General features: G+C 34.5%; 4 protein-coding genes across 5 annotated transcripts; all 4 read right to left on the bottom strand.

Moving 5' to 3' along the window:
* Nucleotides 1-606: 606 nt before the first annotated feature.
* On the bottom strand, nucleotides 607-6100 carry LOAG_05153 (PAN domain-containing protein; the record flags this gene model as incomplete). The annotated part of the gene is made up of 10 exons (XM_003140690.1): nucleotides 607-757; nucleotides 902-1068; nucleotides 1308-1464; nucleotides 1721-1951; nucleotides 2150-2310; nucleotides 2594-2790; nucleotides 3412-3666; nucleotides 3889-4161; nucleotides 4725-4908; nucleotides 5645-6100. The coding sequence occupies 10 exons, from the start codon at nucleotides 6098-6100 to the stop codon at nucleotides 607-609; spliced, it is 2232 nt and encodes a 743-aa protein (XP_003140738.1).
* Nucleotides 6101-8805: 2705 nt separating this feature from the next.
* Nucleotides 8806-12054, bottom strand: LOAG_05154 (guanine nucleotide-binding protein G(I) subunit alpha). The gene is made up of 7 exons (XM_003140691.2): nucleotides 11904-12054; nucleotides 11559-11768; nucleotides 11025-11230; nucleotides 10678-10785; nucleotides 10454-10583; nucleotides 10013-10166; nucleotides 8806-9825 (listed from the first exon to the last, which is right to left on the bottom strand). Exons 1-7 carry the CDS (start codon nucleotides 11964-11966, stop codon nucleotides 9632-9634), a joined length of 1065 nt encoding a protein of 354 aa, XP_003140739.1. The 5' UTR covers nucleotides 11967-12054; the 3' UTR covers nucleotides 8806-9631.
* An 805-nt stretch (nucleotides 12055-12859) lies between these two features.
* Nucleotides 12860-13249, bottom strand: LOAG_05155 (hypothetical protein; the record flags this gene model as incomplete). The annotated part of the gene is made up of 2 exons (XM_003140692.1): nucleotides 12860-12984; nucleotides 13108-13249. 2 exons carry the CDS (start codon nucleotides 13247-13249, stop codon nucleotides 12860-12862), a joined length of 267 nt encoding a protein of 88 aa, XP_003140740.1.
* A 1205-nt stretch (nucleotides 13250-14454) lies between these two features.
* On the bottom strand, nucleotides 14455-19319 carry LOAG_05156. Of its 2 annotated transcripts, XM_020446778.1 has the most exons (16): nucleotides 19174-19319; nucleotides 18814-18892; nucleotides 18456-18575; nucleotides 18309-18371; nucleotides 17655-17777; nucleotides 17424-17575; nucleotides 17080-17220; nucleotides 16904-17021; nucleotides 16570-16658; nucleotides 16291-16421; nucleotides 16132-16202; nucleotides 15932-16031; nucleotides 15656-15818; nucleotides 15428-15531; nucleotides 15271-15341; nucleotides 14455-15071 (listed from the first exon to the last, which is right to left on the bottom strand). In XM_020446778.1, exons 1-16 carry the CDS (start codon nucleotides 19293-19295, stop codon nucleotides 15015-15017), a joined length of 1704 nt encoding a protein of 567 aa, XP_020302920.1. In that variant the 5' UTR covers nucleotides 19296-19319; the 3' UTR covers nucleotides 14455-15014. The 2 variants fall into 2 exon arrangements, with proteins under 2 accessions (XP_020302920.1, XP_020306064.1); XM_020446779.1 differs by lacking the exon at nucleotides 19174-19319 and having other exon boundaries at nucleotides 18814-18982.
* Nucleotides 19320-19579: the final 260 nt, after the last annotated feature.

Genomic DNA, 19579 nt, shown 5'->3' on the forward strand with positions numbered 1-19579 from the left:
ATTTCTTTAATGTGAAGTTTTGATAGCTTCACCAAAAATATCATTATGCTTCTTTCAGTTCAAAATGACAATCCGAAAAACATGCTGTAGGAGAAGAACACAACAATCCAATTTGAACACAACAATCCAACCAATTTCCCGAAATTTCAGGAAAATGGTGGGAAACTATAGGAATGAATGAAACAGTAAATGAAAGCTCAATGAACGATTGTAAATAGCATTTCAAACTGCGTGGCACATTTAGAAATTATTGAAGAACTGTATAAGCTTGCTAGAAACAAAAGCATGCGTTACAAGGAAGAGAAAGGTATGAACTTATTCAACCCTTCTTAATAAAAAAGGTGCATTTAACAACTTATCACAGTTGTGTGTCATTGCATTATACCGGCTAGTAATATTACCACCATATTGCACTACTTTTTACTCCGTTTTTTCCCGCATCCTTGCGTGAAGTCTCTACACTTTTCTTTTCAAAGTAACAGAAGGGTGGTACTGAGCAGGGAGATAACGAGAAATCTTGAATTTTCTAATTATTCTCATCTTTTATATAAGTTTAAATTGAAATGAAGCTCTTTGGAGCTACTGTAACAAACAAAATTTAAATAATTACAATGGCAGTTTTTCCTTCTTCAAAGAGCTACAACCCCAGACAACAATAAATGCAGATAGAATCAAGCATACCACGGATACGGACACGACGGATGAGATGAACCATATTTCAGACATGCAAACCAAATCGAATTCCTCCGAAAAAGTGCTAAAATATTTTGATTTTGATGAGTAGCAATTAAAGCGATCTCTCAAGCTTACTTCATAGCAAAAATGATTTGTGTTTTAAAGACTTGGTTGAATACTAATCAAGTTTGCTGTTTTCCTATTGAAAACCGATTGAAAAGCTTACTTATTGGAGAAGGTAGCATTCTGAAAGATTTCATCGTCTTCTCCTTTTGCGAGAACTCGTATTATTGCAGATAGTGTTCCTTCTGTTTGATTATTATCATCAACATTTCGTTTCCGCCGTCCATGAGATACAAAGAGCTCATTCGTTCCAGAATCCAAACAGTTGCTCTACAAAGTCAAGGCTAGATATAAACAATTAGTAGACTTTTGTTTCTTATACCTGGAATTTCTCTGAATTTTTTTGCACCTCTCAGTTTCATACCCTCTTAATTTAATGACGTAATATCTAAGGATATCATCTACATCTATTAACTTTTCTTTTCGGTTTCCAGAATCTTCAAAAAATATTAGATTTCGAAATTGTCTTTGATTTCTCAAGACAATAACAGAGTAATAGTGAAACTTACCGGTGGGCATCCATTGGGTCCAGCACAAAACATTACTTGACATAAAATTTGGACGTCGTAGGAACCATCCAGTCGGAATGCTTTCATGTCACATTTAAGGCGATTTTTCTCAAAATCTTGTCTAACGGGACCAACCAAAGCTGGATAGCGCGGGCAACTAAATTTAATGCCGTTTTCTGAGTGTAAACTTCCCGAAATTCTTCATAAATTAGATGAATCTAATTTAACAGCGAACCGTAGAATATGAGATGAAAATGTGACTGCTCTTGTAGTGCAAAGTTTATATTACACACATCATATATTCTAAAATTTCTCAAATGAACTGAAATTGTGGACCATCGAAATCATAATTCAGGAAAGAATAATGGAAAGTCATTAGCTTCTATTACAAAACATATAGGTGTTGTACTAACCCATTTTCGATGATAGTAAAAGGCACAGCATCACCTTCGCCACCAACTCGTGTTGCTGTGCATTCGGTTAGCATCATATTGTGAGGACCAGCTTGTTCCGATGTGACAACCATTTGGATTGCATCACCAATTGAAGCCTTTTCCAGGGGTTCGTCATCAGCATTAAGGAAGGACAAGGTTGCAGTTACCGGTGGTGGAGTTCCTACAGCAAGAACACGTGTGTTCGTTTCCCTAAAATTCAAGAATCTTCTATATTACTATAGGAAAAAGAACAGACTTTTGAAGCAAATAGTAGCTAAATGGAAATGAGTATCTGAAGCGTAGTAAAATTATTGATAAATATTATCAGATATTTGATGGATATTAGAGAAAAGGTGCGGTAATTTTGCTATTTAGTGTAATTGAATTCAGCAATAGAGAATAACTTACCCTGCATCATAAATTGTTGTGACAACAACTGAACCTTCATGCATCATCTTATCCATGGATACATCACAGGAAACGCGATAGAAACGATCCCATTCGGTGGTTACCTGATGCGGTAGTACACCATCCAGTGATACGACAACTAATGCTTCCAACTTACCATCCTTAACCATCGGTTCTTTAGAACGTATATGAATTTCTTTTACTCTTCTTCTGCATACCTTTTTATATATTGCTTGGTTTTCAAAGTTACCAAGTTGATAAATTAAAATATGATGGAAAGAATTTGCTGTGGGAGAGCAGAAAATATTACTAAGTATCAACAGGTTGATGGATGATACTTTGATTAGATTCCCTTTTCTTCAAACAGTATGATAAACAAAAGAGGAATATTTTTCAAAACACTGAAATAAAAGCGAAGTTTTGAAAAAATAAAAATAAAAATACCTTAATAACGGTACCACAATCAGAGGAGACAGTAGGTGGTGGAAAATTAATTGAAATTTGTTTGGCATTTTCAACAACCTGTGAACAAGTACCAAATCGTTCTGCAGCATAAATAGCTCCCGTATATGGTTCCTTGGTATTCACAATAAAGCGTATTCCCTCATTGGTACACAATGCCATACCACCAAATTGTGATTCTGTAAATACATTGATTTATTTATTTCCTTTATCTGATCGTTCGTTTTTGTTTATCTACTTTTTATTTTGTAGAACTATAGTATTTGCACATAATTGATTGACGAGTCACGTACTTTTGTGATGATAAATCGAGTAGTTCATTTACCCATTACATAAGCTAGTGATTAATCAACTTGTACTTATTAAAATGATAAGTTCACATGCAGGACAAAAACTATCATCGACTGAACAATAAGCGGTAGATGTAACTGCTTCAGAAGAAGAATCCTAATGAAGAAATTTTTGATAAAATTTTTGATAAAATTTAGAAGTTGTATTTTGGAGAAATTCACGACTGAAGTCTTCTTTTATTTCAAACTGTAAGTAGTTGATAGGTTGGTGAAAAGATCAGGCGGTGAGAGGAAGTGCAAAATGTGCAAGAAATGAAGATGTAGAGCTGCTAACTGAAGGCTAAAAATAATATTGCTAGGGAGAAAAAAAAATCTGAGCATTAGTGCAAAAAATAATCGTCCGACTATCGTTGACCGTGATAGGTGTAATTACCAAAAATCGATTTGCCTAGTTATGTCGTGCAAACTTTATTGAAGATTCAATACACTTCAAATTAACAATTGACTCACCACAGTTAAATTCATAGAAATCAATAGAAGGATTTGATTTAATATTTGCATCCGAACGTCCAACCGAAAACACATAACATGTCATTTGTGTGCGATCATAATTGATACTTTTACAATTCAGATTCTGGAAGCACAATGATATGCAATCCGATAAGGTAACACCTTGAGCGGAAGCAACTGGCTGACCTTCTATTTGACTGCCAATGAAACGCTCAAAGGCTGCTTGTTGGCGACAAGTGGAGGAACTGAGATCCGCTGTAATTTTTCGAAATCGCTTAAATTGTTATCAGAATTTCAAAATTTCATTTGTTATTTGAATTCAAAGGCTACCTCATTAATTTCTCAACAATATCCGTTTGTAACTTTTGAAATAATACTTCGTCTAGAAAAAATTAAACCAATGAAAATATCATTTTTTGCATACTGTTTCAATATTGATTTTAGTATCTGAAAAAGGTTTGACATTCAAGATCATACCTGCAACACAAACAGGTTCATAGTAATCCTTGCCCTGTATATGTCCTTGCTGATCAGCCCTAGAAAATGTATCCTCATCGCTCACGATGCAATTCTTTTCGGATGGACTAAATTCCACGGAACGACAGAATGTATTCAAGGAATCTAGACATTTTTGCAAACAAAATGATTCCTGTGCCTCAACAGATTGTGTATGATCATAAAAATGTATCTCAAAATTGGTCGTTTTAACGAAAACCAGGTTACCACCCGCTTCGCCACATCGATTTTGACCTAAAAAAAGTTAATTAAATCAGTTCCTTTACCTTTTTTTTGTTTCTTGTTTTTGGTTTAAATATCGAAATACCCTTGAATAAGGAGCAGCGTAGCCATATATCTTTTACTTTCACATAGCTCTTCAACATTCCTGATGATATGGTTTGTTTTTCACTCTAGTTATGAGTGAAGATACCTTTTAAGTCAATAAACGCTAGTTTCCGGATTTCCGGATAATCCGAAAGCAGTGAAATGCATTTTGTTGTCATGGGAAGACTTTCTTTGATTCAAATATTTGCAATCTTATAAAACTCGAATTTAGTTGGTCGGAATTCTTACCTTAGACAATCACATATATTGAAGTTAAGCACCGTACTTACGATTATCCATCTAATTAGCAGTAATAATAATTTTATGTATATTCAGGAATACATCTTTTCAATGTCATCAGTTTATCTTGCTTCTATATGAAAACTGATCAATCCATACATGGAAATCAATTCTCAACCTAAAATGTCCCTATTTCTATGGACAGAGGAGAAAATCTTTTTTAAGGATTCAAGCAACTGTAAACAAATTACGTGAAAGACAGTTGTTGTCATAATAATCGACGGATGAATCGCTGTGTCGTAAATGATTTGGCTTTGAGCGTCGATCTTCTGTTGATAATTCGCATAAATAAGTGTCATAATTGTAATTTACTGATCGACAAACAAATTCTTCTTCTTTAAGACACGCTGATAGACATTGTTCGCGAGATCCAACCTTAAAATATCATTTAATACTTCGAGGACATCGAAATACCAATTGCAAATCATTTTTGGAACAATGAAACATAATTCATGTTGTTTCTAGCAATTCCAATTATGTTTTGGGAAAAGAAAAGGAAAGTAGATATCAAGGCTAATGTCTTGTCTTTCTTTAATTAATTGCAATTTAATTTTGATCTGCTATAGCATATTCTCACCTTCTTCAGCTTTCTGTCTACTTGAAATGATGTTTTATCGGTTTCTGTTTCCACATCCTTCCTATTACATGCATTATCACTCCCTATTAAATTGTTAAAATGTTGATGTTCTTTTTTTTTTGGAAGGAGAATTATAAATGATATGATGTTTGTGCTATCACTGACTTACAAGTCACTTGCATATCAGCGATTTTCATGAATAAGGTGTCAAACATATCAATAATTTCTTCAAAATGGAACCACATTTTGAGTAGACAAAAAATCTTTTGGCTTATCGATGGCGTTCTTAGAAGGGAAACGGTATGAATTTGAAATTATAACAGCTGCAGAACGTTATAGAAACAATACCGTTACATGTTTCGATCAGTCAATTTTAAACAAAGTCAAACTTGTACATTAAGTAATAACTCAGAAGTAATAGTTACAGCCACGAAGGCAATTCTCCAATAAGTGTACTCTTCATATGACTGTAATTTCAGTTATGTGCTAACTTTAGTAATACTTGTTAAAAGAGCGCAATATCGATTAGAATACCTGGACGGATTTACGAACGAATCCTTCCAAAGCGGTCTTTCGAGTATGCTCAAATGAAAATGATCGGTATGTGCATGCTTCATGTGCACTAACACCTGGGATGCATGTCTTCTCATAGTAAAAATTATTTGCTGATGGATTTGACGCCAGATTAGCAGTGCCCGCTGGAGTGGCAGCATCATCGAAGAAATAACACGTTTCACGACCATCAAAATTAAACGAAGCACAGACTCGTTGAGCTCCCGTTGTTGGTTCAATGTTATTACGACAGTACTGGGCGCATGTAAGATCATGTCCGGCAGTGGATACGACAACTGGTGTTCCGGAAAGGCGCGCTCGTGCTATACGGACAAATGCCGTTGTTTCATGATTTCCACACTCAAACACAGCCCAGCTTATCATTGCACATGATGTTAGCAGGAGTAGTAATGATAAGAACGCAGCACAAGATACCATCGATAATTACCTGAAATCCTATATCTGATAAGGGAAACTCCTTTCCTGGAATTGATATGATGACTGACTACTTCTAACAGGGGAGAATGGCTATACTAGTTTGGTACGTCCAGTTAACATGATTCAAATGGCAAGTTGTGCTAGTAATTGTTGTAATTTCTGTTTGGGTATGTACTATGGTACACACCTTATCATCACACCTCCCCTGTTAGTTGTTTAGTCACTCCTCCTTGACCTCGTTCCCGTCTTTCAGCGGTCGTTCATCGGCCTAAATTTTTTCACATCTAAAGACACATGTCGATGATCGCATCATCACCATCATCATCATCTTCGATCACCTCTTCAACCAACTTCCTCGGACTCTTGTTCTTCAATATCCATGGGTGATGGAATTCTGATCTACAACCTCCTCCGAATTTTTCTCGTATAGCTCCATTACGTATCGAAGAATGATAGTCACCATTTCAGTATTTTTCTAAATACACATGCCACAGGGAAAAAAATTTACAGGCACACGCTGGAGTAATTCTAATTTGTACCCTCCATGGTAATTCTTCGTCGGAATCGTGCAAAAAGCGAATTAATTTTCGTTTGTTGAAAGATAATAATATTTTGGTTGCAATCATTTTAATATGATCAAAGATTGAAAGTACTATTCGTAAAATTAGAATTTACAAGTAACAGTTTGAATCAGTGATTCAACATTTCTTCAACATCTCAGGGAATGAATTGAAATTGCAATTGAACAGCATATGAACAATAAAGGGACAAAATTCAGACACTTAAAAACCTTAAATACTTTATATATTTTATTTAATACCAAAACCTCATTATCACCAATTCAGGTTTGGCCAAATGTGGAAACAATCCTTACTCTATCTTAATGAAATCATCGTCTCGAAAAAAAGTTTTAGATTACGGGCATTTTCAGTTCCAACCATTGTTTATTTACTGGATTTCTTACATTTAAGTGCATATTTTGTAAACAGTTATTTTTTGTGACCAATAATCCATTTAGTAGACTTAAAAGAAAAGCTGATGAAATAAAAATATTTAATCCGTATAAGAATCTTTTTATGAAAATCGATTTGAAGTTGCAACTTTTCCTGTTATTTTCAACACCTTTTGAAGCGAATTATTTAAATTACTGATTGAAAGGATAATATTTATTTGATTCAATGTTACCTCTCACTTTTTCTTTTGATCGCATCGATCATCTACGATACTGCCGGTTATTCTTTGATCTTATCCAGAAAACTCGCGCTATACCATTTCAAATTTTTTGGAATCTTTTTTTTCAATTTAAAAGATTCCATTACTTGATTATTGAAATTTATTCCTCAGAATTTGTCTTATTTTCATTTATTTGGACAGGTTAAGTTAAATTCAACCAGTTTAATATAAGCAGTTATGTTAAATTTAATAAATTAAAACTAATAATTTTTCATAAATAAGCTGAAAAAATTTAACCAGCTTTAAGATCACAAGCAATGTTGTATATCTTCCCTTTTCTTACCTGTTCTTCGTCCCACCATATAGTTCAATCACTAAATGTTATTTGTGAAGGAGATAAACGTCCTTGACCGGGAAAATAATGTTACCTGATATGGGTATGCACCCATAACAAATATCTCACATTCATTCCGTCAACAAATGCCACATTTTTGTCCACCCAGAAACTGAAAATAGCGCAGAAAATCGACGAGATACGTAGACTTTCTTCCGTCAGACGCTTTTTGGATTATTTTTCTAGCAGCTGACAACATCAGCATTGCTTATAGAAATCCGTATCTGTGAAAATACCTAACACTTTAATGGGAAAAGCACACCAAAAGGTTACTCAGATTTCTCAGGAAACGAGGAATTCAGGAAGTGAACAACGGAGATTCCTGAAGGGAAACGTAACCTAAACATCATCTAAGCTTGATGATACAGATTCCTGTGTTAACTACATTTGAATTGTTAGGTCGGAACACCTGCACAACATCACAGTCTCCATATTAAGCTGCACAGTTTGATGGGATATCCCGAATTGACAAGCCTTACTTCATATTTTAATCTGCTCTACTATACTGGAAGTTTTCTGTTCTCTTTGTCCCACGAAGGGACTCAACATAGCAGATGTCATTCCAAGAAGCAGAAACCATACAATTCGTTCCATCAATGTAGTGTTACAGTTACAGTAAAGCAGTTCCAGTGAACAAATGTTATTCGATCCATATTTCAAATTGTGTTACCTGGTCAAACTCCACTATACGTTGTAATTTTGCCAGTGTAAATTAATTAATGCGATTAGCGAAATTTGTTTATTTTCAACGGTCAAGCAAATTTGGAAGGAAAAAAAACAATTTAAATGAAAAATGAAGGTACAATAAGGACAAAACGAATATGTAAATGTATGTTCATTACGACATTGCTTTATTAGTTATGAAAGGGAAGGAAGAATAAAGCTCAATTTGAGATATTTTACCACAGCATAAAAAGCAAAAAATCGGTATGATAATAATAACAGCAAAGAGCAGTAGCAACTTGTAGCGAGCGCACTACAACATATATTAATGTTGGACGATTTTGCGAATTTACTGGAAAAATACTTCCAATGAGGTAGTCCCAAAAAATTTCCAGCCTTCGGAACTCTTTTTCATCACACACTATATTGGAGTGAATAAAGACAGACATAAACCTAGCAAAACTCACTATTTTTCAGACACATTCTACTTGAAACATGCTTAGAATCTAAATAAATATCTGATTTGACCGTAATTCGAACTAGCAATAGACATTCTGGAAACCTATTAAATCAGGGACCAGTTACCACCAACTGTATCTAAATGCACTAAAACGACAAAAATCCAACTGTCGGTTTTTCACAGAAAGCCGCAAAAACATAAATACATTTCGGTAGCTAGGAAAAACAAAAATGGTTCTTTAAAATCATGCAAGCAATAAAAGATATTAATAACAAAACTAACTTGGACAGGTCAAGCACTTATGTTTCAACCAAGCTTTCTAAACTTCTTGATGTTTTCAGATTTTTCGAAATGGTTAAAGATATTTGGTTCACTGGACAACCTAAAGGACGAAAGAAAACGATGGAGTCTGGAAGTTGCGAGCGGCTTCTCGTACATATCATCCATGTAACCTTTCACCAAAAGATTACAGAAGTTAATGAAACTAAATATAAATTAAACAAACAAACAAATTATGTGTAAAATGCAGGGATCGTCAAATCCGGTTTAATTAATAACACAATGGTATACACGATAAATCAAATAAGAGTAGTAAAAATTAAGAAATAATCATCAGCTGGTTGGATACCACGTAGAAAACCCTTGCCCAATGATGTTCAACTTTTTTCATATAAATTTAAAAATAGATATGCAAATGATAACTATCGAAACTACCAAACCTATAAGAAGTTGAAACTCTGACCGTTCCCCAACATTCTTTCCTTAAATTCGACGCAAAATATTTAACTTAACAACTTAGCCAAAATCGTCATTACAGACGAATCAATACTGCATGTGACACCTAAAATAAACCGCACTGTCGCAAGTTCTCTTTAATTATTATATCAGTAACGGCATCGAAAACAAAGCGTATGTTGTTTGTATCCGTTGCACACGTGAAGTGAGTATAAATTTCTTTCTGACCATCTTTTCGCTTGTTCAAATTTTCAAACTGCAGTTGTATGTAAGCAGCTGCTTCTTCATATGTGTTTGTACCTAAACTGACAATTTGTGAGGATTGCATATGATAAATAAGTGAGGATTATGTACAAAGAAAAACTATCACGAAGCAGCTTGCGTAGTAGAAAGCTCAATACAAAACAGAATCAAAGTATCTGCAGATGTTCAGAAAAAGTTTGATATTTTATTTCGTAAGCTGAAATAATAAACCAGAAGTACTGACCGGTATACTCTGGAAAGCATAATGTTAGTGGCGATTTTCTTATTTTTTCTTCGAAAAGGTCTTTTTTGTTTAAGAATAATATTATTGACGTGTCTGTAAACCACTTGTTATTGCAGATTGAGTCGAATAACTTCATGCTTTCTACCATCCGATTCTGTAATTACTGACTGGAGAAAATATGGCTCGACAATACTCAATCTTGAAATCTCATGAGAACATAAAAATAGCACGAGCTAGACAATATTATGTGTGACATTTGCTCTGAAAGCTACAAGAAAAGTTCTACAAAAGACTACCGAAACATTTACAAAGCTATGAAATAAACCCATGTTAAAGAAGATTGGAATTTGTACTTTGCAGTGTTGAATGATGATAAAGATCTGACTGCAGTGATGAGTAAGTGGACCAAACAATATAAATGGAGAAACACAACATTCTTACCATTTCATCGTCTTCCGCAAGCTTCATATCATATTCAGACATTGCTACGCAAAAGATGATAGCTGTTACACCTTCAAAGCAATGAATCCATTTTTTGCGTTCAGAACGTTGACCACCAACATCAAACATTCTGAAAGCAGTTCATCTAAATGATATGGTGAACATGAAATATCAGCTCTAACATTAGAAAAAAGTAACGATATTATATCATCATGACCACGCACTTGAAATGTAAATCCTTGTAGGTGAAATGCGTTTCAACAATTCCTGTTGTCTTTACGCGTGTCCTCAAGACATCATCTTGTGTTGGCACATAACCAGGCTGTGATATCCTGAAAACATTACACCCTAGAAAATTTTGAACACATTACATCACGATCAAAGTAATGTGAACATAACTCGTTTGCAATCATAATGTTCTAAAATATCAACTAACTGTCTGCTTACTTCTCATTCAAAATCTGCTTAATGTCATCTTACCAGGAAGAGTAAGGACAGTTGTGATAATTTTAAAATATAGAGTGATTTGCAATATCACAAAACTCGGGGTAAATATCGAAAAGAAACATGCCTGTCTAAATAATTCAGATAATATGGAGCGGAATCATTCAGCTGATATTCCCTGGAACGCATGAAGCATTCCTGAACTCCTGGATCTGCCCACAAACGTTTCATACAAACAGCTAACTCAGGAGGCAGTTCTCCTTCATCACAACTTTGGGCTAACATAAAGAACTGGCGAGCATCCTCATTTCGTACATCTGCTGAGAAATCTATCTGTAAATGCTAGCGTTTTGTGTGGTTATTCTTTTTCCATAAATGATGATCTTAAATAACAGTAAATCAATGTCAAGAATGAAAATTGTATAGAAACTTAATTATGAAAGTTACAACAACGTTCACTACATTCATTATGTTTTAGAATGCCTTATTCAGAAAAATGTGAGATGCATTCTAAGAGCCCTCTTCTGATAAAAATGCATTATGATATTCTTCTGCTAACAAAATTTCATGTCTCCACGATATAGTTCCTATTGGTTCAGTAATAGATTCATGACTGATAGATTTAGTAATATAATAACACAAATTAACTACAAATGACAACCTTAAGCTGCCCCATAGCTCGTATGATTGCCATCATACTTTGAATTGTATTCGAGTACACTACAGGCTTGTACGCTTTACGCTCTTCATCACTGTAACCAGTTTCGTGAATAATTTTCATTTGTTTTACAATAGTGCTTTTCCCAGATTCTCCTGCACCCAACAGCAATAATTTCACTTCCCGAGATGCTCTTTCTCCATCTGCTTTTAACTGGAAAAACTGACAAATTACCAACGTGCGTAGTAGTAATATTAATTTACTCATGGCAATTGAAATAAATAATATGATTTGAACAAAAGACAGCTTCACGTTGTCACCAAAAAATGAACTTCAGAAAAGAAATACCTGTTCATCTATTTGCTTTGACCTCGCCTTCGCATTTTGATCAATGCTGTTCACGCAACCCATTGCTTACTACTTTCTTTTAAAACAGACTATGATCTATTTAAGGGAAAAAACATCGCAAATTCCCTTCCCTTTTAAGTCTTGCCTGAAAGACGCACCTCGTGATTACATGATTTCAATAACCTATACATATATAAAAACAACAATAAAACGACACATAAATATATAGGAAAGGTTGAGGAGTGGATTAGTTATTCGTGGAAAAAAATATCTTATAAAGGAGCTAACGGTTTGGTAGCAACAAGAAGTTTATTTGAGGTCTTAATAAACAGATCTGAGATAACACTATACACAAAAGAATAGAACAAACAAAGATCCGAACTAACTAATATTTTCCCAGCCGTTCTACTACGATCACTACCACCACTAATAATCACGATTATTAAGATCAGTATTGCAATATATGTCATTATCGCTAATCTATTACAAATACGACCACATAACCGCTGACTTAGCATAACCATTATTACTAGCAAAACAGTTTACTTTTGCAACCTAACACTAATTTCGGGTTGGAAGACGAAATTCCGATCCTCCTTACATGAATTCTTCGCCCACAACCAAAAAGTTGTATTATTATTGTTGTCCACTTAGTAGAAAATGAGTAAATGGAAGGTAAAAGGAAGAGAAAAAAAAACGAATAAAAAATAATGCAATGCTATTCGTAACCAACTTCAGAATAGGATTTTCCGCGTCTTTTCTCTCCTCGCCCACGGACTAATCCTAAATCTAAAAAAAGACAGGTCTAAACCTAAAAAGTCTGAAAAAGAAAGTCCTAAATCTGAAAAAGATTTAGGATCTATCCGAGGGACAGAAAAGAACGCGGAAAATCCTATTTTAACAAGAAATTGTTTCTCTTTTTCCCTCTACTTATCCATCCTTTAGTAGTATAATCATCATGCACTGATATAACCTAATGCGTTACCGCTATCACTTTCACAGTCGCTGTCGACAAAAACATCCTTTATAGTCAAAACGCCCACTTCATCCTCACCTTTGTTAACGAACGTTAGTGTTAGTGCTCAAAAATATTAACCGCACAAATTCGAAACTGTGATAAGCATTAAACAGTTAAGGAGTAATAGTACCTCACGAGATATTTGCAAGCTATTACTCGTCAAACTCTCTCCACCCTCCCACCTACCTGCTCCACAGGACTTCAATACGATTCTACACGTGTTCCAGCAAAACAGGCTTTTGGAAAAGGTCATATTGCGAACGGACCATCCATGATATCGTCTGTTCAAACCATTATGTTCAGAGCTCGGTGAAAATTCTCGTCCCATAGTCCATTGACTTTACGATTTTGACGACAGCACGATAACCTACGTTGGGGATAAAAATATCCAAATAATAGGTGCACTTCATGCTCTCTCTCTTCTCTTCATTACACATAAAACTTTGACCAATTAATACAAATCCAAAGTTTATATGCATATATATGAGAAAGGGGAGAAGGAAGTGCAATAAGTGTGTCATCAAGCAATCCCCTTCTTTTAATTGTTATCAGTGAAGAGAACATCATGAATGCCGCACCTGCCCACTCATCTTTTTTCCACTTCACTCCCCGGATCCTTCGTTGCATACAGTAGCAGGAGCATCATATTACTACACGATGGATGACATGACAGCGAAACGCAAATCTTCACTGATATTTTCTTATTTCTCTTCCTTGGCATGATCTCTATCTCGTGGACTTGAATGAGAATAATTTGAGAAAATTCTTACGACGAGTTTCCCACTCCACTAATTCCTTCCTTCTTAAAAAGATACAAATGAGAGGTCGTTATGATTACTAATTGTAAATACGTACAATAAACCTCTATTTGCAGCTGCTGAAAACTATTCATCTGCACCAGTGGTAAGCATCTTTTACGTTCCATATTTGTCAATGGTTAACAATTCTGATAAGCGTAAATACATAAATAGCAATAAGTAAATTGCTGTAGGTTGATTATTCAGCTTAAGGGTTGTCAAACCTCTACTTTCTAAAGTTGTTTCGTACACTCTTAAGACTGACTGTATTACATATTGGATACAAGTAATAATTGCGCCATTATATTATATATATTTATATATATAGTCATTTTTATCTTGCTGACGAGGCCTCGCCTTCATTCAGAAATTTGGTTAAGTACCACTGACTGATACACTGTTAATAAAGAAAAAATAAGGATGAGAAAAGTTTCAACAACTTTGTTCGAGTAAGTTTATTGAGAAATCCCTTAAGAAAACTGTTCAAACATTTTCGGAATTAGCTGATTATAAGCATAGAAACTCAACTTCTAGCTCGTCCGTCGAATAGTTCTTTTTTTTCTTACAGATTCAGTTTCATACCTAATTTCCAATTTATTGCCATTAGATGAAAATAATTGAAATATTTCTAGAAAAACGAGTTAAAAAAGCATAGGAATAGATGACCAGAACAGAATCCCGTTAAATGTTATTTTAGGCGTAAATTGTAGCCGTAGCAATTTGTTGGAGTGTTATTCTGAAATATTTTATCGCATGCACGTGGCAATACACAAATTCATATTTTCGAAAGAAGGAATACTTAAAATATTGTAAATATTTTGTATTCTTGGAAATTATCCCACAAGTATTCGAAGTGTCTCTAAACATTCACAGTTATAACAGGTAATCAAAGATGTAAAACATAATTTTCAAACGAAGTACCATAACTCTGTAAGATCGAGTTGAACAACTGATGAATATCATCTAAGAATCTAAAATCTATCATTTCAATGAGCGTGTAAACTGGCATTGTTTGTAAACATAAGATGCAATGTTCAACTTGACAATCTATTGCTAGCAACAAATCTTAGATTTAAGTGGTAAAATTTATCACTACAAGGTTAGTACTGCACTCTTTAAGATGTGCACCGATTTTAAACCAGAAATTAAAGGTAATCATCCTCAGCCATCGGAATACGTTTGACGAAGTGCACTGCATTCAAGAATTAAGTAAAAGAGTAAATGGAAATTTCCTAGAACAGCTGAACAAGCCTCCTGATAAAGACACGGAATATATATTTCGTCTTACCTGATAGATCACAGCGGGATTTCGCCATCCTTCCTTGTTCCGGAAGGGTAGTCCAATATTGTTTTCTGAGATCACGGAGAATGAAATTCTTCCATACAAAAGTTATACAAAAAAAATTAAAGATGAGTAGCAAGGATCAAAACTGGTCCAGACACCAATTTGCATTTAAGGTATTTTGTGATAACCGTGACAAACTTTTAATTTTCAGTAGGCAAATAATTACTGATAAATGCTAACAAGTGCAGCTATAAAGACTCACAATACCTTTAGGTTATGTGTTGGTCGAAGTAAAGGTGATAGCAGTCTTGCTTCCACTGGTAAATGTTCAACACTCCCTAAAATCATCAAGTTACAAATGATTTTGTTTGGTAATAAACAAAATTTGATACTGACCTGACATTTTAGAAAAACTTTAGACTACCTGAAAACCACTGAACAATATGCGCAACTACGAACGCAACCAACAGAGCGGAGATGCTGTAGTATTGATAAGAAAGACGAAATAGCTGAATCAACCATACATTACTGAAAAATGAGCAATAGTCTATAGAGCATTTTCTTACCTATTAATTTCAAATCTTAGATTTCAGTATAAACATAAGGCAAAGCAAACAGGGAGGAAGAAATGTTGAAGTGGCAACAGGTATACCTTTGTAAAGGATGGACCATTCCGTACTCCGGTTTTTCAGCAAATGTTAAAGTGACATTACTTTGTCCACAAGTTTCATCAATTGGTAAAGCAACCGGTTTCACCTGGTTTACCAATGCACCAGCAGCAATGAAGACGCAGAACACTGTTGACGCCACCTGAGCTAAAATTCCATTTTAAACTCAGTAGATCATATCACTTCAAGTCGTTTACCCGATATAACTGTAATGATTTTAATTTCAATCTTCATAATTCGTCATGTTCTTGTACACTAACCAATAAAAGCTGCCAGTCCCTTAATTTTTGGGAAAAACATGCCCAAACAAAAGACACTCAAAACGGGTCCTCCAGCAATTCCGAATATTGAAAGCGAGACCTGTAAAAAAAATGAACATATAAACTGTCACGGTGTTAAAATAAAAAAAAAATCCTGATGGAATAAAGTAATTTTTATGACTAGCAGAGCGAGAACTAACCTGCAGCACCATCGTTTTCATTAAACTACAAAGATAGGCGATCACCATTGATAAAAAACAAAACAATAATGCTGAAAAATAGTTACTCTGAAGAAACAAAATGCAGATTTCTGATATTCAGTTTGAAACAAAATCAATTAAAGAGCAATTAAGACATACGTAGATATCGTGCTAATAAGATGCTAGTATTTGGCTTTAGTGGTTCGCGTTTTTGCACCTTAGTTTGGAACTGCTTAACAACATCTTCGATGAATACTGCAGCGAGGGCGCTATACGAAGCTGACGCCGTACTAAAAACAGCAAATTTTACCTTTGAAATAAGTACATCGGGAAATCTAATCTCCACCGTACCCGGTACATGGACTTATGACATCGCATTTCCGGAAGTGTATTCTGATCGAGTGGAAAACAGAGAATTTTATTATACCTTAAACATACCTTAAACCTGCACTATATACAGATGCTGCAAAAAGTCCAACCATTCCAGGTATTACAGATAATTCATCAATAACGAAACGAGGAAAAAGCTGCAAGGTAGAAACAAATCTATGAATGTCTCATAAAGCAGTACATGACGGCTCGACCCAAAGATATATTTTGTAGAGTATATTTAAAATTTCAACTAGATTCTAGAGGAATTTTTTGTCGAGAATTTATAATAATGAACTAATTCCAAACAAAGTAATCGATAAATGCATAGAAACTGGAGTTACAACAAATTTTTAAACTATATTTTGCATCAAATCCAAAACAAAATAGAAAATTACAATACTTGGTCATTTGATTGCAGAGCTGGGTTACAATGAAAATATTTGTGGTATATTATCAGGCCTGCACCAACATATGTAGTAAGAATGAGAAAATTGAAGGGAATATTTAGCAGAACAACCCTGAAATATCACTCCATAAATTGTTATCAAGATATTCAGAAATATGATAAAAATTTACCACTGTGCAGATCTAAGCGAACTCATTGCCATATAACGCTGTATTGTAAGTTGATTAGCTGCAAAAAGACACAATATATTTCCTGTACCACCAATCATTAAGGACCATACCGAGTGTCGGATACGTGGATCAATTCGGAAACTGGAATCAACCATAAATTGTTGAGGTATAACATGTGTGATCGATTATTCCCCTGTGAAATCGACCATATTTTGGATCATTGATTCCCAGCAAACGTTTTTTTCTTTTTTTTTTTTTTGTTTGGTCCTTTTAGTTAGCACTGAAGTTAATTTCAGCAATCAGTCTATCTGACACTTACTTAAAGATACAAATTAAGGGCTTACTCAAGTAGCTGCAGGCGACCTCCAGCAACAGCAGTTTTTAAAACGTTATTAAAACCGAAGTGATATAAACTAACTGAAAAAATCAGCATCATACTCGCTAAAATTAGTGCCATTTGTAAAGCTGAAGTATATATGCTTGCTTTTGCGCCCCCCTGAAAACTGGATCATCAATAAATGGAAAGAAAAAATCCTTTCGAATAAATATCTTTCTTTTCTAGTATAACAACCTACCAATGTCACATAAAGAGCGGCAAGACCTGCCGTCAGAACAATTGACACAGATAACGGGATGGAAATAATTGTCGATAATGCAAGTGCCGGTGCATACAGTGTCACACTAACATAAAGCCAAGTCTGGAAGTAAAAATGTTATTTGGAAACGTAATTTAAATTACTACGAATGAAGAAGTCGAAAAAGACTGAGCTTACACCAACTTACCTTCACTTATCACAATTCTATTTTCACTCTTAAACCTGTTTTATAATTTATGCGCACTCCTTTACACAAAACTTTTTCATGCAACAGGTAGAATTTGAACAACAAAACTCGGAAGTTTAAAACTTCATCAAAGAACATCCTGTCAACAGTGGTGATTGCCATCCGATCAAAAATGATAATGACTTATAATGCTCATTCTGCAGCTCATTTTACATTTCAATATGCTCTGGGGTACTTTCTAGTTATTTTTCATGATTTACTCAAAAAGTTTTTCATTAATAGCAATAATAAGTAGGATGTGTTGTAAAAAGTTAACACAAAAATTAGTTATAATATGTGACTCGTATAGAAAATAAGTTAGGTCAAATCACGAGATGATTAATCCAAACAATCTGTTGTCAAAGTAACAATCCAAGCTTTGCATCAATTAAATAAAGCACTATTACCTGAATGCAGAAGGTAACTGAAGCCAAGAACCGACAAGCAAAATTGAACCGAATCTCCAAGTACTACAAATACAAAAGAGTCAATAACAAAGTTGAGAGATTTCCACAATGTATGGAGAACTCAGTAATGATAAATAAGATACCAACTTCGTATATACTTGTAAGCTTCATGTTATAGAAAACAGGCAAAAAACAATAAGCTGCAATAGGAAATGCCACCATGTACATCGGACCATACCAAAATATCATTGCTCCTTGGTAATGGACCTACAGGAAAATTCATAGTTCAGCAAACATACTTACGCAAATTTTGGAAAACGGAGATGAATATAAGAGTAGTTAAATTCTGAAGAAAAAGTACCACTGTATGCAAATCTCCTGTCAATGAGAAAGATATTAAACAGCTAAATGGAAAAAACTGAATGAAATGGAAGGAATTAAACGCTAAATGAAGGATTAAACCGTTACAGCATTTTTAATTGAACAATTTGATCAGTACACATACCTCTGCAGGAAATCCTAGAAGTGAAATTGCGGAAAGAAATCCCGAACAAACCGATAAAGCTGATGTCAGTACAGATACGCTGAAAAATTATTCCTCCTCCTCCATTCAGGAGTCATTATAACAAACTGACGAAATAATATCCTAAATTGATCAGACAATTATTCGTAAATTATTAACCCGACATTTGTCATCTCATCATTTTTCAAGAAATTAGGATCAGCTCACCACTCTCATGTGCCACATTTTCATACGAGAAAATTAACAAGGATTTTGTTGCCCAATTTTTCAACCGTCGGTACTGTTGTCACATATATGACATAGATTTCGTATTTTCAACAAGAATAAGCTAAGAGTACAAACTTCGACCCATGTAAAATCTGAGCTGCGGATGTTTGTTTTGTACCATGTAATGCCGTGAACAAGCCGAAAAAGGAAATTGCAACGAGAAGGCCTATAAGAACAACTATGTCCACAATATCCATAGTCTAAATCAGTGTATCCTGAAATATAACCAATTCATCATCGTGCCGAAGTCAGTGTCTGATGATAACCACGCTTCTCTGGATCCGAAAACAAAAAAAGACAAGAATGACTTAAACAAGCTTATGTGAAAGTAAAGACAACGATCTCATACAACAGTTTCAACCTATGACTAACATTAATTAGTATCACTTGTCACAAACCGCAATGAAAACTGTGACTAAGGAGGGAAAATTATAAAACAAAAGTGTTGTGATAAAATAAGTGTCAGACAGACGTTAGAGAA

The sequence above is a fragment of the Loa loa genome (genome assembly GCF_000183805.2).
Source record: "Loa loa unplaced genomic scaffold supercont3.104, whole genome shotgun sequence".
Classification (NCBI taxonomy): domain Eukaryota; kingdom Metazoa; phylum Nematoda; class Chromadorea; order Rhabditida; family Onchocercidae; genus Loa; species Loa loa.

Excerpts from the sequence above, each read along its gene's own strand:
- LOAG_05154 (XM_003140691.2), bottom strand. The coding sequence starts at position 11,966 with ATGGGTTGCGTGAACAGCATTGATCAAAATGCGAAGGCGAGGTCAAAG. Across the intron at positions 11,231-11,558 it reads GAGCTATGGGGCAGCTTAAG|ATAGATTTCTCAGCAGATGT; the intron begins GTTGTCATTTGT and ends TAGCATTTACAG. Across the intron at positions 10,167-10,453 it reads TTGCGGAAGACGATGAAATG|AATCGGATGGTAGAAAGCAT; the intron begins GTAAGAATGTTG and ends CAGTAATTACAG.
- LOAG_05156 (XM_020446778.1), bottom strand. The coding sequence starts at position 19,295 with ATGGATATTGTGGACATAGTTGTTCTTATAGGCCTTCTCGTTGCAATT. Across the intron at positions 16,422-16,569 it reads GTATATAGTGCAGGTTTAAG|TACGGCGTCAGCTTCGTATA; the intron begins GTATGTTTAAGG and ends TGCTGTTTTTAG. Across the intron at positions 15,819-15,931 it reads GGGACTGGCAGCTTTTATTG|CTCAGGTGGCGTCAACAGTG; the intron begins GTTAGTGTACAA and ends ATGGAATTTTAG.